The sequence below is a fragment of the Centroberyx affinis genome, unplaced genomic scaffold, assembly GCF_046629955.1.
Source record: "Centroberyx affinis isolate AG114_WGS23_722 - 3 ecotype Tasmania unplaced genomic scaffold, CSIRO-AGI_Caff_v1 ptg000216l_1, whole genome shotgun sequence".
Taxonomy (NCBI): Eukaryota; Metazoa; Chordata; class Actinopteri; order Beryciformes; family Berycidae; genus Centroberyx; species Centroberyx affinis.
Window position 1 is genome coordinate 206358 of NW_027278907.1, and position 16143 is coordinate 222500.

The 16143-nt window shown below is 39.2% G+C and overlaps 3 protein-coding genes across 3 annotated transcripts; all 3 read left to right on the forward strand.

The window, feature by feature from the left end:
- The first annotated feature begins 3342 nt into the window (after positions 1-3342).
- Positions 3343-6456, forward strand: LOC139662672 (zinc-binding protein A33-like). Its single transcript, XM_071541396.1, has 6 exons — positions 3343-3988; positions 4204-4299; positions 4579-4809; positions 4929-4951; positions 5033-5151; positions 5294-6456. Exons 1-6 carry the CDS (start codon positions 3590-3592, stop codon positions 5797-5799), a joined length of 1374 nt encoding a protein of 457 aa, XP_071397497.1. The 5' UTR covers positions 3343-3589; the 3' UTR covers positions 5800-6456.
- Positions 6457-7376: 920 nt separating this feature from the next.
- LOC139662702 (zinc-binding protein A33-like) lies at positions 7377-10313 on the forward strand. The gene is made up of 6 exons (XM_071541428.1): positions 7377-7946; positions 8158-8253; positions 8532-8762; positions 8876-8898; positions 8980-9098; positions 9244-10313. The coding sequence occupies exons 1-6, from the start codon at positions 7548-7550 to the stop codon at positions 9753-9755; spliced, it is 1380 nt and encodes a 459-aa protein (XP_071397529.1). The 5' UTR covers positions 7377-7547; the 3' UTR covers positions 9756-10313.
- A 1884-nt stretch (positions 10314-12197) lies between these two features.
- LOC139662682 (E3 ubiquitin-protein ligase TRIM35-like) lies at positions 12198-15292 on the forward strand. The gene is made up of 6 exons (XM_071541407.1): positions 12198-12857; positions 13069-13164; positions 13445-13675; positions 13789-13811; positions 13893-14011; positions 14154-15292. The coding sequence occupies exons 1-6, from the start codon at positions 12459-12461 to the stop codon at positions 14657-14659; spliced, it is 1374 nt and encodes a 457-aa protein (XP_071397508.1). The 5' UTR covers positions 12198-12458; the 3' UTR covers positions 14660-15292.
- The last annotated feature ends 851 nt before the right edge of the window (positions 15293-16143 follow it).

Sequence of the window (16143 nt, forward strand, 5' to 3'; positions counted from 1 at the left end):
ACCCAACCAACCAACATAACCAAACCACACCAAACCAAACCAAACCAAACCCAACCCAACCCAACCCAACCAACCCAACCCAACCCAATCAACCCAACCAACCAAACCCAACCCAACCAATCAACCAACCCAATCCAACCCAACCCAATCAACCCAACCCAACCAACCCAACCAACCCAATCAACCCAACCCAATCAACCCAACCAACCAAGCAAACCAAAGTAAACCAAAGCAAATGACAAGCAACTAAAACCAAACTAAACTACAACAAACCAAACCAACAAAAACCCAACCCAACCAAATCTTCCAAAAGGAAGAGGACAGAGCCCACTGATTTTTGGCGTACCTTTTGCAAGTTGTTGGTCCACAAAGTCATGAGTCCACATGGTGTGTTCACATCTATCAAAATGATCCAAACGTAGCAAAAGTTTGTAAATTCCGCACCAAACGATGTAGGTGTGAAAGCCACCTAAACTAAACCAAATCAAACCAAACCAGTTTAGTCTAGTCTAGTCTAGTGTAATCTACATGCCCCAGCACAGTGTAAGTACAATAATAACCTTTAATAATAATAACCTTTATGTGTATAGCACCTTTCATACACAACATGCAGCTCAAAGTTCTTTACATCAATAGAAGGCAGATAAAAGACAGATAAAAGATAAAATTCATATAAAAGATCAAATTCATTAAAAGCAAATCAAATCAAGGAAAATAGAAAGATAAAAGAACACAACAAATACTCCCACTTTTAGATGCACATTGTGCGTGAACCCATATGTTTTTCTGTAATTTTCTTTTCCCCTGTCCTTCCTGATTCTACTCTTGATCTGATATTTACATCAGATCTCACTGCCTAAGGCAGACGAGAATCGTAGATTATCCTCTTGGTCAAAAACCTCACCATCCACAGATAGATGAGAATCATACAGGGTAAAGCTCTGTCCCCCCACATATAGTGTTCACTTGTACAAGTAAGCATTACCCGGACAAGACCAATGAAAATTCGTACTTGCCCGTGTCAGCTCTGTTGGGATCATGCAGAAACAGTTCAAATGAAGGCTATTTAAAAGCTAAGCTGAAAAGATACGTTTTTAGCAGTCGTTTGAAAATGCTTACAGAGCCTGCCTCTCTAATATTCTTTGGCAGGGTGTTCCACAGTTTAGGAGTATAGTTAAAAAAGGTTGCATCCCCAATCTTCTTGATTGGGGTTTTGTACTTCTAACAAACCAGCAGTAGAAGACCTGAGGGCTCTTGATGGAATATAGAACAGCAGGGATTCTGTAATGTAGGCCGGTCTAAGCCATTAAGAGCTTTGCATACAAGTAAAAGAACTTTAAAATCAATTCTAAAGGACACTGGGAGCCAGTGCAATGTAGCTAAAACCGGAGTGATATGCTCTCGCTTCCTTGTTTTTGTTAAAAGTCTAGCTGCAGAGTTCTGGATAAGCTGAAGCCTCTCAATAGCCTCTCAAACTTTTTTGGGAGGCTGGTAAAAAGGGCGTTGCAGTAGTCCAGTCTACTTGTAACAAAAGCGTGAGTTAGCTTTTCAGCATCTTTCTGGGTAAGGAAGGGCCGCACCTTGGCAATATTTCTAAGATGAAAGAATGCTGTTCTGGTCACCTTGTTTATATGGGAATTAAAACTTAGATCAGAATCTAAGATAACACCCAGGCTTGTTACTTCTGACTTGATCGAGGGATTCAGGTTCCCAAGTCTTCTACAAGACAATCATGCAATCTTAACATAGCGGTTTATAATAGATCCAATTTTGAACTGATCTTTTAGTCCTGGATGGGTCCATGCTGTGTGACTGAGACTCACTTTTTGGCAATATGGAGTGCTAAAAGCTACTCTCACTTTAGCTTAATTTCATACCACGCAAACAAAAAAACGAATTAGTTTAGAAGACAGAAAAATTGTAGTCACAGTTTCACTGCATTATGGTAGAATAGAGACATTGCTCTCACTGTTGTTCTTTTCTGAAATTCTACAGTCATTCATTCATAGCAGCATCATATTCTATAATGTCAGTGCAGGAATGATGAAGATAAAATTGTAGAATTACTACAGTTAAGTTTTCAGCTTTGTCACTGAGATGTCACTCAGTAGGCTAATTGCGGGTGATTTTTTGGTGTAACCACAGAGGAGGTTGAAAAATAGAGGACACAGTTTTACAGTAATTGAGGAACAGATTTATGGGGCAAGTCTCTCCTTTAAATGCTGTGTGTGTATGTGTGTGTGTGTGTGTGTGTGTGTGTATGAGAGAGAGAGAGAGAGAGCAAGAGAGAGAGAGAGAAAGAGAGAGAGAGAGGGGGAGGCTAGAGTAGAAAGTAGGCACATCAGCTGGCCACATGGTGGTGTATGCTGTCATGTTAAAACGTTTAGCCTTTGATAATGCTGCTGCAGCGGTCAGGGGGCAAATCACTTGTGATTTTCACCGCTGTGAATCTGATGTATGAGTGCGTTTGTGTGTGTGAGTGTGTATGTGTGTGAAAGGAGAGCATGGAAACAGACTTGAGTATGTGCGCTGAGAAATGAGATTTATGGTAAAGAAAAACTTTGGAGAAAAAGGTCTCAGGAATTGCTTTGCCCTATGTGTGCGTGTGTGCGTGTGTGTGTGTGTGTGTCTACATTTACACCAAGACTTGAGAGACACACACTATCTATCTATCTATCTATCTATCTATCTATCTATCTATCTATCTATCTATCTGTCTATCACACTTCATCACAAACAAAACTAAACACAAAACTGTAGTCCAGACAGGTTTAGAGAGTCCCTGATACCAAAGCCTGAGCTGTGCATTCACCATAGCACTAAGTATCATGAACAGACCTGCTTATTTGTCCTGATGAACATCTTCCTTTTCTGTATGACAGCTACACTGTGACCAAATATCCTGATGGACTTTTTAGCATCACAAGTTCAACCTGCCTAAAGGTCTATAAAGAAGAAATATGATCTATGCTTATCATTTTGCCTAAAAAAAAAATAATTCTGCTCAATGCTTATGTCACTGAAAATTGAAGAAATGCAAAAAAGGGGCATTTTTATGTCCATTCTGTAGCAAGATGTCATTCTCTTCTTGCCTTTTATAAGCTTCAGTCTGATAGGTCTTTGCTCAGTGTTTTCTATTCACCATGCCTCTAGTTCAGGCACAACTGGGCACAATCATTGAAAATACTAAGGTGATAATCAGATAAAGCAAGGTTTATTTCCTTCTCCAGTCTTTGGCTGCACCAGAAGAGAGCATGCGTCATTTTTTCTCACAAGGCAGGGCAAAAGGGCAGAGGGGAAAAAAATGCAGAGCTCCACCCCTTTCACACAGGATATACAGAATACAGGAAGAAGCAACTTGAAATCAGCAGCTAAAACTGCATGTGTTAATGTACTTTCAAAAGAAAATAAGGACGTAGGCTGTTATTTGTACCAAGGAGGTTTTACTGGCAATTTAAAGTACTGAACCTGAGCACTAGCTAAACAAACAGGAGTGAGTCTTTGAAAGTGAAAGTAAGTTGGTCCTCCGAGAGTTCATACAGGACAAATACGACCAGGAACACAGGGAATTTCACAAGAAAACAACAAAATGGCTACCAACTCATCCGAGGTTGATTGCACGTGCCCCGTGTGCTGTGACATTTTTAAGGATCCTGTTGTCTTGCTGTGTGGTCACAGCTTCTGTAAAGTCTGTCTTCAGCAATGGTGGAGACAGAGTGGGGTCCAGACGTGTCCAGTCTGCAAGGAAGTGTTTCCAATGCGTCAACCTCCTCGCAATCTGGCTTTGAAAAACCTGTCTGACACCTTGAGACAAGAGAGGAGTCAGAGAGCTTCACCAGGATCTGAGCAGCTCTGCAGTCTGCACAGTGAGAAACTCAAGCTCTTCTGTCAGGACGACCAACAGCCCATCTGTCTCGTCTGTAGGGATGCAAAGAAACATAAACAACATAACTGCGTACCTATCAATGAAGCTGCAGAAGACCATAAGGTGAGGCACATACAGTTGGAAATGAAAAGTTCAAAAGAGAGGGCTGCATGTGTCAATGTTGTTGGATCAGACACAACTGGAAAAATTATGTTTGGTTTTGCCAGTTTTTCTGATATTATAAATTAGTCTTCATATTGCACATAGCAAAAAAGCAAATGTCTTGTTCAACTGATCCATACCGTATAATTAATGTGTGCATATACTCTCATTTGCAGACCAAACTTAAGATCCCACTGATGCACTTAAAAACCAAACTGGGGACATTTAAGTCGGAAAAACTCAACTGTGATAAAATGGCCAGCCACATCAAGGTAAGTCACAGTCACAATAGTTATATATATTTTTGCGAAAAATGTTTTCAACTCTATTTTTCTCAAGCTTTAGAAATATAACTGGTCTGTTTTGTTTGTTTTACAAAAAGCAGTCAGTTATCCAATTTAATTCTGCTCTGGACAGAGTTGACAGCATACCAACAAATGTCTGTTATGGATGTTAAAGCTACAATATCTGCTATTGGATTACTGTATTTTTACTAAATAATAAAGTGTTGAATAGTGAGTTTCAGCTGATCTTCAACTCACTCTTCTCAGCTCCAGGCCCAGCAGACGGAGAAGAGGATAAAAGAGGGGTTTCAGAAGTTTTACCAGTTCCTGCGAGCAGAGGAGGCCGCTAGGATTGATGCACTGAGGAAAGAGGCGACTCTCAAGAGTCAGGCGATGGCGATCAGGATTGTGAATTTGACCGCAGAGATCTCCTCGCTCACAGACAAGATCAAAGTCGTAAAGGAGGAGATGAAAGCTGAAGACATCTCATTCATGCTTGTAATCACTTCTATGATAAATGTTGCTCAATGATGTTCAATATTAAGATAAGATTGGAATAATAATCTGACCAAATGAGAGGTATTGACTTGTTGCCTTGTTTTCTCTTTATTTCACAGAATGTCAAGTCCACTATGGAGAGGTAAGTTCACTTCCTGTGTGTCTCATCGTCTGTGTGAGATCAGAACCACTCCAGATCTGTGACTACCTAATATTCCTGCAGATCCCAGTGCAAACTGCCAGATCCAGAGACTCCATCAGGAGCCCTGATCGACAAGGCCAAACACCTGGGGAACCTGCTGTTCACAGTCTGGGGGAAGATGAAGGGGATAATCCAATACTGTAAGCAATGCAACATTGTTTTTCACTGGCCATGTTTTTGGCATTCAAATCTGCAACAATATTTACAGTAACTAATTAACTTTCTCACTGTAATGATCAGCTCAGTTAACTTTCCCCATTGTATCTCTATTTCCCCATCCAGCTCCTGTCATTCTGGACCCCAATACTGGCTGCACACAACTGATTATATCAGAGGATTTGACTCGTGTGACAAAATGTGAGAGAGCTCAGCAACTCCCCAACAACCCAGAGAGACGTAGCGGGATTGTCCTCGGTTCTGAAAGCTTTAGCTCTGGGAAACACAGCTGGGACGTAGAGGTGGGCGAGTATTGGGCTGTTGGTGTGACTACAATTAAGCGTCATGCTCCAGAGAAGAAATGGGGCATGTACATGTGTCTTTGCACTGGATACCTTTATGACCTTAACGAAGGGGGTTCGTCCAGATTCATATTGCTTGAATTCTTCCCCAAAAAGATCAGAGTTCATCTAGATTATGACCAAGGAACGCTGTCATTTTTTGACCTTGATAGGAAAACATATGTGTGCACCATCAAGCACACATTCACAGAGCCGGTCTTTCCGTATTTTAATGAAAATGCAAAAATCCCTCCAGTTGAATTTTCACTGATGACAGGACAACCCAGATAAACCTTTTACATCTCTTGAGTCACAGAAACTGCATTATTGCAGTGGTCAAACAACAAGACATGGCCTTGAAACCAGCACTTGTTTTTTTTATCCTATGGGAATATATATGATATTCAACCATATTTTGCACATGAATGTATTGTATTGTATTTGCACATATATTGACTTCTCTTGTGCTTGTCGCCAACGTAATCACTGCCGTGTTTTGTATTTGAATAATTTTGTTTCTTTTCAGTTTAGTGGAAGTGTTATCAGATTTTGTGTATTTCTTTTTTTCATGCTTTTCCATAATCTAGTTTGTGATCATTCTAAATAACGGAAACATAATTGCATTTTGAATCAGCGATCCCACAGTACAGAAAACATAACATTATGTGGGTCAGTCTGCTTTATCATAATTTGGTGTATGTGTTAGAAGCCTAATTTTCAGGCTGGTGGATGGAAAACAGAAGTTAGTGAGTGAAAACTCTACTAAATGTCAGCAGTTGACTGCTTTAGAACTCATATTGTGATAAAAGTAGCCTACTGAAAATTATGAATGGATGAATGTGTTGCAGGTTTAATTTTTTTATAGTTTCTGGTTTCATTTCGTAATCAAATTTATGTCATTATGATCTGATTTGATATATCAGCTGTCAATAAAGCTAATCAAATTGACTTTCAGAGTTTACAGTAATTCTGTTATGTTTCACTGTCAGTCAAAAGGAAAGAAATGACATCTATCTATCTATCTATCTAAATTTTATATGGTTTTGAGTGCACAGTGCTTTAATCCAGTGTGAAAGACTAGCTTGTGATATTTTGGTAGCATTCATCATCATCCCTGCCTAAACACATCACAAGTGGCCAGCTTCCACAATGAAAATTAAACAGATCATTCAGCTACAGTTCATCACAAACAAAACTAAACACAAAACTGTAGTCGAGCCAGTTTTAGAGAGTCCCTGACACCAATGCCTGTGCTGTGCATTCACCATAGCAGTAGCAATAGAGTATCATGAACAGACCTATTTATTTGTGCTGATGAACATCTTCCTTTTCTGTATGACAGCTACACAAACAGTGACCAAATATCCTGATGGACTTTTTAGTATCACAAGCTCAACCTGCCTAAAGGTCTATAAAGGAATCTAGAATCTAGACTCATAATTTTGCCTGAAAATGTTCTGCTCAACGCTAATTGAGAAAATTGAAAAATTTCTGTAGAAAGATGTCATTCTCTTCTCGCCTTTTATAAGCTTCAGTCTGATCAGTCTTTGCTGATTCTAAAAGCCCAGTCTTTTCTACTCACCATGCCTTTAGTTCAGGCACAACTGAGCACAATCATTGTACAAACACAGAAACTATGGTGATAATCAGGTATAGCAAGGTTTATTTCCTTCTCCAGTCTTTGGCTGCACCAGAAGAGAGCATGCGTCATTTCTTCTCACAAGGCAGGGCAAAGGTACAGAGAGAAAAATATGCAGAGCTCCACCCTTTTTACACAGATATACAGAATACAAGAAGCAACTTGAAATCAGCACCTAAAACTGCTTGTGTTACTGTAATGTATTTTCAAAAGAAAATAAGGAAGACAATCCACTCAATAGGCTGTTTATTTATACTACTGGCAACTTAAAGTACTGAACCTGAGCACTAGCTAAACAAACAGGAGTGAGTCTTTAAAAGTAAGTTAATTGGTCCTCTGAGAGTTCATACAGGTAAAAAGACGACCAGGAACACAGAGAATCTGACAAGAAAACAACAAAATGGCTACCAACTCGTCTGAGGTGGATTGCACCTGCCCTGTGTGCTGTGACATTTTTAGGGATCCTGTGCTCTTGTTGTGCGGTCACAGCTTCTGTAAAGACTGTCTTCAGCAATGGTGGAGACAGAGTGGGGTCCAGACGTGTCCAGTCTGCAAGGAAATGTTTCCAATGCGTCAACCTCCTCGCAATCTGGCTTTGAAAAACCTGTCTGACACCTTGAGACAAGAGAGGAGTCAGAGAGCTTCACCAGGATCTGAGCAGCTCTGCAGTCTGCACAGTGAGAAACTCAAGCTCTTCTGTCAGGACGACCAACAGCCCATCTGTCTCGTCTGTAGGGATGCAAAGAAACATAAACAACATAACTGCGTACCTATCAATGAAGCTGCAGAAGACCATAAGGTGAGGCACATACAGTTGGAAATGAAAAGTTCAAAAGAGAGGGCTGCATGTGTCAATGTTGTTGGATCAGACACAACTGGAAAAATTATGTTTGGTTTTGCCAGTTTTTCTGATATTATAAATTAGTCTTCATATTGCACATAGCAAACAAATGTCTTGTTTAACTGATCCGTACCATATAATCAATGTGTGCATATACTGTAATTTGCAGACCAAACTTAACATCGCACTGATGCACTTAAAAACCAAACTGGGGACATTTAAATCGGAAAAACTCAACTGTGATAAAATGGCCAGCCACATCAAGGTAATTCACAGTTATAGATGCTGCATTTTTGTGAAAAATGGTGTCAACTCATCACAGTACTTTTTCAGTCTTTCAGTCATGGTATCAGTTTTGTTTGTTTTACAAAAAGCAGGCAGTTATCCAATTTAATTCTGCTCTGGACAGAGTTGACAGCATACCAACAAATGTCTGTTATGGATGTTAAAGCTACAATAGCTGCTATTGGATTACTGTATTTTTACTAAATAATAAAGTGTTGAATAGTGAGTTTCAGCTGATCTTCAACTCACTCTTCTCAGCTCCAGGCCCAGCAGACGGAGAAGAGGATAAAAGAGGAGTTTCAGAAGTTTTACCAGTTCCTGCGAGCAGAGGAGGCCGCTAGGATTGATGCACTGAGGAAAGAGGCGACTCTCAAGAGTCAGGCGATGGCGATCAGGATTGTGAATTTGACCGCAGAGATCTCCTCACTCACAGACAAGATCAAAGTCGTAGAGGAGGAGATGAAAGCTGAAGACATCTCATTCATGCTTGTAATCACATTTATGATACTTGTTAAATTTTCAATATTAAGTTAAGATTGGAATAATAATCTGACCAAATGAGAGGTATTGACTTGTTGCCTTGTTTTCTCTTTATTTCACAGAATGTCAAGTCCACTATGGAGAGGTAAGTTCACTTCCTGTGTGTCTCATCGTCTGTGTGAGATCAGAACCACTCCAGATCTGTGACTACCTAATATTCCTGCAGATCCCAGTGCAACCTGCCAGATCCAGAGACTCCATCAGGAGCCCTGATCGACAAGGCCAAACACCTGGGGAACCTGCTGTTCACAGTCTGGGGGAAGATGAAGGGGATAACCCAATACAGTAAGCAATGCAACATTGTTTTTCACTGGCCATGTTTTTGACATTTAAATCTGCAACAGTATTTACAGATAGCTAACTATCTGCCTCACTGTAATGAACAGTTCAGTTAACTTTCTCCATTGTATCTTCATTTTTTTCCATCCAGCTCCTGTTATTCTGGACCCCAATACTGGCGACACACTACTGATTATATCAGAGGATTTGACTCGTGTGACAAAAAGTGAGAGAGCTCAGCAACTCCCCAACAACCCAGAGAGACAGTGCATGAAGGTCTTTGGTTCTGAAGGCTTTAGCTCTGGGAAACACAGCTGGGATGTAGAGGTGGGCGGGTATTGGGCTGTTGGTGTGACTGCACCAACTAAGCGTTGTGATCATGAGAAGAAATGGGGCATCTATATGTGTGTTTGCAGTAGATATGCACTTCGTGAACTTACTCCAGAGGATTATACAAAACTCATATTGGAAGATTCCTTCCCGAAAAAGATCAGAGTTCATCTAGATTATGACCAAGGAACGCTGTCATTTTTTGACCTTGATAGGAAAACATATGTGCGCACCATCAAGCACACATTCACAGAGCCGGTCTTTCCGTATTTTAATGACAATACAAAAATCCTTCCAGTTGAATTTTCACTGATGACAAGACAAGACAGATAAACCTTTTACATCTCTTGAGTCACAGAAACTGCATTACTGCAGTGGTCAAACAGCACGATGTGGCGTTGAAATCAGAACTTGTTTTTTTATCCTATGGGATACATATGATATTCAACCATATTTTGCACATGTATTGTATTTGCATATATATTGACTTCTCTTGTGCTTGTCGCCAATGTAATCACTGCAGTGTTTATTTGAATAATTTTGTTTCTTTTCAGTTAAGTGTCAGTGATATCAGATTTATTGTAATTTCTTTTCACGTTTTTCCATAATCTAGTTTTTGATCATTCTTAATAACCGAAACAAAATTAGTTAATTAATTATAACATTAACAGTATAACAGTAATTATGACATTATTTGGGTCAGTCTGCGTTTTCATAATTTGGTGTATGTGTTAGAAGCATGATTTTCAGGCTGGTGGATGAAAAATAGAAGTTAGTGAGTGAAAACTCTACTAAATGTCTGCGATTGAATGCTTAAGAACTCCTATTGGAGTAAAAGTACTGAAAATTATGAATGGATGAATGTGTCAAAGGTTTGATCTTTTATCATTTCTGGTTTAATTTTGTAATCAATCATCATTTATGTCATTATGATCTGATTTGATGTATCAGCTGTCAATAAACTACTAAAGCTAATTAAATTGACTTGCTATGTTTAATTATGTACACAATTCATTATCAGACTAATAAAACTAATAAAACTGACTTTCATGGTTTAATAATGTACATGTTTCATTATTAGTCGAAAGGAAAAAATGACAAAACACACTGGAAAAACAATGCTAAAAAGAGATGTTGATGCATTGGATTGCGCTATTTACATCCAGCATCAAAGAAGTGCCACTTAGAACCGCTCAGATACACTTTGATGTCCTTTTGCATCTCTGAGACATGTAGCTATGTCCTGTCAAATGTATTCTGTGTGATTTGTCTTCAAGTTCAAGTTGGTCTTCAAGTACATAGATTAGTCATTTCTTGTATGAATACATAGACATTTTGGAACTTGAAGTTGCTCTTTGCTTAACTTTGACCTTTGTGCAATGAAAAAAATAATAATTTCAACACACTTAGGTCTATCCAGGTCTAATCTTCTATCTGTCAACGTTATGCGAACCCTGCAGAGTGTGCTATCCATCAACATTCAGGTTTATCCATAATCTAGTTTTTGATCATTCTAAATAGCCAAAGCTAAATTACATCTTGAATCAGTGATCCCACAGTACAGAAAACATAACATGTGGGTCTGTCTGCTTTATCATAATATGTGTTAGATGCCTGATTTTCAGGCTGGTGGATGGAAAACAGAAGTTAGCGAGTGAAAACTACTAAATGTCTGTGGTTGAATGCTTAAGAACTCCTGTTGGGATAAAAGTACTGAAAATTCAGAATGGATGAATTCTGAATGGATGAATGGTTTGATCTTTTATCATTTCTGGTTTCATTTTCTAATCAAATCTATGTCATTATGATCTGATTTGATATATCAACTGTCAATAAAGCAAATCAAATTTAAGTTTAATTATGTTGTTTCATCAGTCAAAAGGAAAGAAATGACAAAACTATCTGTCTGTCTGTCTGTCTGTCTATCTATCTATCTATCTATCTATCTATCTATCTATCTATCTATCTATCTATCTATCCATCTATCTATCTATCTATCTATCTAAGTTTTATATGTTTTTGTGTGCACAGTGCTGGAATCCAGTGTGAAAGACTAGCTTGTGATATTTTGGTAGCATTCATCATCATCCCTGCCTAAACACATCACAAGTGGCCAGCTTCCACAATGAAAATTAAACAGATCATTCAGCTACAGTTCATCACAAACAAAACTAAACACAAAACTGTAGTCAAGCCAGTTTTAGAGAGTCCCTGACACCAATGCCTGAGCTGTGCATTCACCATAGCACTAGCAATAGAGTATCATGAACAGACCTATTTATTTGTGCTGATGAACATCTTCCTTTTCTGTATGACAGCTACACAAACAGTGACCAAATATCCTGATGGACTTTTTAGTATCACAAGCTCAACCTGCCTAAAGGTCTATAAGGAAGGAATCATTTTGCCTGAAAATGTTCTGCTCATGTAACGGAAAATTTAAGAAATGCAAACAAAAGGGGCATTTTTGTGTCCTTTCTGCAAGATGGCATTCTCTTCTCGCCTTTTATAAGCTTCAGTCTGATCAGTCTTTGCTGAGTCCAAAGTCTTTTCTACTCACCATGCCTTTAGTTCAGGCACAACTGACCACAATCATTGAAGAAATACAGAAACTAGGGTGACAATCGGATAAAGCAAGGTTTATTTCCTTCTCCAGTCTTTGGCTGCGCCAGAAGAGAGCATGCGTCATTTCTTCTCACAAGGCAGGGCAAAGAGGTGAAAGGAAGAGGGGGAAAAAATGCAGAGCTCCACCCCTTTCACACAGGATATACAGAATACAGGAAGAAGCAACTTGAAATCAGCAGCTAAAACTGCATGTGTTAATGTACTTTCAAAAGAAAATAAGGAAGACAATCCAGTCAATAGGCTGTTTATTTGTACCAAGGAGGTTTTACTGGCAATTTAACATACTGAACCTGAGCTCTAGCTAAACAAACAGAAGTGAGTCTTTGAAAGTGAAAGTAAGTTGGTCCTCCGAGAGTTCATACAGGAAGAAGACGAACAGGAACACAGAGAATCTCAGAAGAAAACAACAAAATGGCTACCAACTCGTCCGAGGAGGATTGCACGTGCCCCGTGTGCTGTGACATTTTTAGGGATCCTGTTGTCTTGTTGTGCGGTCACAGCTTCTGTAAAGACTGTCTTCAGCAATGGTGGAGACAGAGTGGGGTCCAGACATGTCCAGTCTGCAAGGAAATGTTTCCAATGCATCAACCTCCTCGCAATCTGGCTTTGAAAAACCTGTCTGACACCTTGAGACAAGAGAGGAGTCAGAGAGCTTCACCAGGATCTGAGCAGCTCTGCAGTCTGCACAGTGAGAAACTCAAGCTCTTCTGTCAGGACGACCAACAGCCCATCTGTGTCATCTGTAGGGATGCAAAGAAACATAAGCAACATAACTGCGTACCTATCAATGAAGCTGCGCAAGACCATAAGGTGAGGTGCATACAGGTGGAAATGGAAAGTTCAAAAGAGAGGGCTGCATGTGCCAATGTTGTTGGATCAGACACAACTGGAAAAAGTTTGTTTTTGCCAGTTTTTCTGATATTATAAATGATTATTCATATTGCACATAGCAAAAAAGCAAATGTCTTATTCAACTGATCCATACTGCATAATTAATGTGTGCATATACTCTCATTTGCAGACCAAACTTAAGATCCCACTGATGCACTTAAAAACCAAACTGGGGACATTTAAGTCTGAAAAACTCAACTGTGATAAAATGGCCAGCCACATCAAGGTAAGTCACAGTCACAATAGTTATATATATTTTTGCGAAAAATGGTTTTCAACTCTATTTTTCTCAAGCTTTAGAAATATAACTGGTCTGTTTTGTTTGTTTTACAAAAAGCAGTCAGTTATCCAATTTAATTCTGCTCTGGACAGAGTTAACAACATACCAACAAATGTCTGTTATCGATGTTAAAGCTACAGTAGCTACTATTGCATTACTGTATTTTTACTAAATTATAAAGTGTTGAATAGTGAGTTTCAGCTGATCTTCAACTCACTCTTCTCAGCTCCAGGCCCAGCAGACGGAGAAGAGGATAAAAGAGGAGTTTCAGAAGTTTTACCAGTTCCTGCGAGCAGAGGAGGCCGCTAGGATTGATGCACTGAGGAAAGAGGCGACAACCAAGAGTCAGGCGATGATGATCAGGATTGTGAATTTGACCGCAGAGATCTCCTCACTCACAGACAAGATCAAAGTCGTAGAGGAGGAGATGAAAGCTGAAGACATCTCATTCATGCTTGTAATCACATTTATGATACTTGTTAAATTTTCAATATTAAGTTAAGATTGGAATAATAATCTGACCAAATGAGAGGTATTGACTTGTTGCCTTGTTTTCTCTTTATTTCACAGAATGTCAAGTCCACTATGGAGAGGTAAGTTCACTTCCTGTGTGTCTCATCGTCTGTGTGAGATCAGAACCACTCCAGATCTGTGACTACCTAATATTCCTGCAGATCCCAGTGCAAACTGCCAGATCCAGAGACTCCATCAGGAGCCCTGATCGACAAGGCCAAACACCTGGGGAACCTGCTGTTCACAGTCTGGGGGAAGATGAAGGGGATAATCCAATACTGTAAGCAATGCAACATTGTTTTTCACTGGCCATGTTTTTGGCATTCAAATCTGCAACAATATTTACAGTAACTAATTAACTTTCTCACTGTAATGATCAGCTCAGTTAACTTTCCCCATTGTATCTCTATTTCCCCATCCAGCTCCTGTCATTCTGGACCCCAATACTGGCTGCACACAACTGATTATATCAGAGGATTTGACTCGTGTGACAAAATGTGAGAGAGCTCAGCAACTCCCCAACAACCCAGAGAGACGTAGCGGGATTGTCCTCGGTTCTGAAAGCTTTAGCTCTGGGAAACACAGCTGGGACGTAGAGGTGGGCGAGTATTGGGCTGTTGGTGTGACTACAATTAAGCGTCATGCTCCAGAGAAGAAATGGGGCATGTACATGTGTCTTTGCACTGGATACCTTTATGACCTTAACGAAGGGGGTTCGTCCAGATTCATATTGCTTGAATTCTTCCCCAAAAAGATCAGAGTTCATCTAGATTATGACCAAGGAACGCTGTCATTTTTTGACCTTGATAGGAAAACATATGTGCGCACCATCAAGCACACATTCACAGAGCCGGTCTTTCCGTATTTTAATGACAATACAAAAATCCTTCCAGTTGAATTGTCACTGATGACAAGACAAGACAGATAAACCTTTTACATCTCTTGAGTCACAGAAACTGCATTACTGCAGTGGTCAAACAGCACGATGTGGCGTTGAAATCAGAACTTGTTTTTTTATCCTATGGGATACATATGATATTCAACCATATTTTGCACATGTATTGTATTTGCATATATATTGACTTCTCTTGTGCTTGTCGCCAATGTAATCACTGCAGTGTTTATTTGAATAATTTTGTTTCTTTTCAGTTAAGTGTCAGTGATATCAGATTTATTGTAATTTCTTTTCACGTTTTTCCATAATCTAGTTTTTGATCATTCTTAATAACCGAAACAAAATTAGTTAATTAATTATAACATTAACAGTATAACAGTAATTATGACATTATTTGGGTCAGTCTGCGTTTTCATAATTTGGTGTATGTGTTAGAAGCATGATTTTCAGGCTGGTGGATGAAAAATAGAAGTTAGTGAGTGAAAACTCTACTAAATGTCTGCGATTGAATGCTTAAGAACTCCTATTGGAGTAAAAGTACTGAAAATTATGAATGGATGAATGTGTCAAAGGTTTGATCTTTTATCATTTCTGGTTTCATTTTGTAATCAATCATCATTTATGTCATTATGATCTGATTTGATGTATCAGCTGTCAATAAACTACTAAAGCTAATTAAATTGACTTGCTGTGTTTAATTATGTACACAATTCATTATCAGACTAATAAAACGAATAAAACTGACTTTCATGGTTTAATAATGTACATGTTTCATTATTAGTCGAAAGGAAAAAATGACAAAACACACTGGAAAAACAATGCTAAAAAGAGATGTTGATGCATTGGATTGCGCTATTTACATCCAGCATCAAAGAAGTGCCACTTAGAACCGCTCAGATACACTTTGATGTCCTTTTGCATCTCTGAGACATGTAGCTATGTCCTGTCAAATGTATTCTGTGTGATTTGTCTTCAAGTTCAAGTTGGTCTTCAAGTACATAGATTAGTCATTTCTTGTATGAATACATAGACATTTTGGAACTTGAAGTTGCTCTTTGCTTAACTTTGACCTTTGTGCAATGAAAAAAATAGTAATAGCTAGTATTTAGTGTGCTATGGCGCATATAGTTTTACGGATCCATATATTTATGTGGAAATCCTGGGTAGCTGGAGTAACATAGCTCTGCTGATGTGGTTTGCTGATTGTGGTTGAGAATAAATTGTAAGCAAGCTTTTAAAAAACAAAATGCAGCTCTCATCCCTGTCCAAATGGCTTCATGAAGAATCTCCAGTATTCCCACAATGCCCTGGTGTGGCTGATGTGTGTGCCCATACATACACAAACACACATAGCACAAGGGTGAGTCACCATGAGGCAACGCTCCTGGTAAAATCACTAGCATACTGGCATCTCTCTCTCTCTCTCTCTCTCTCACTCTCTCTCTCTCTCTCTCTCTCTCTCTCTCTCACTCACTCTCTCTAACACCCAGACACACTCACACATGAGTCTGAATCCC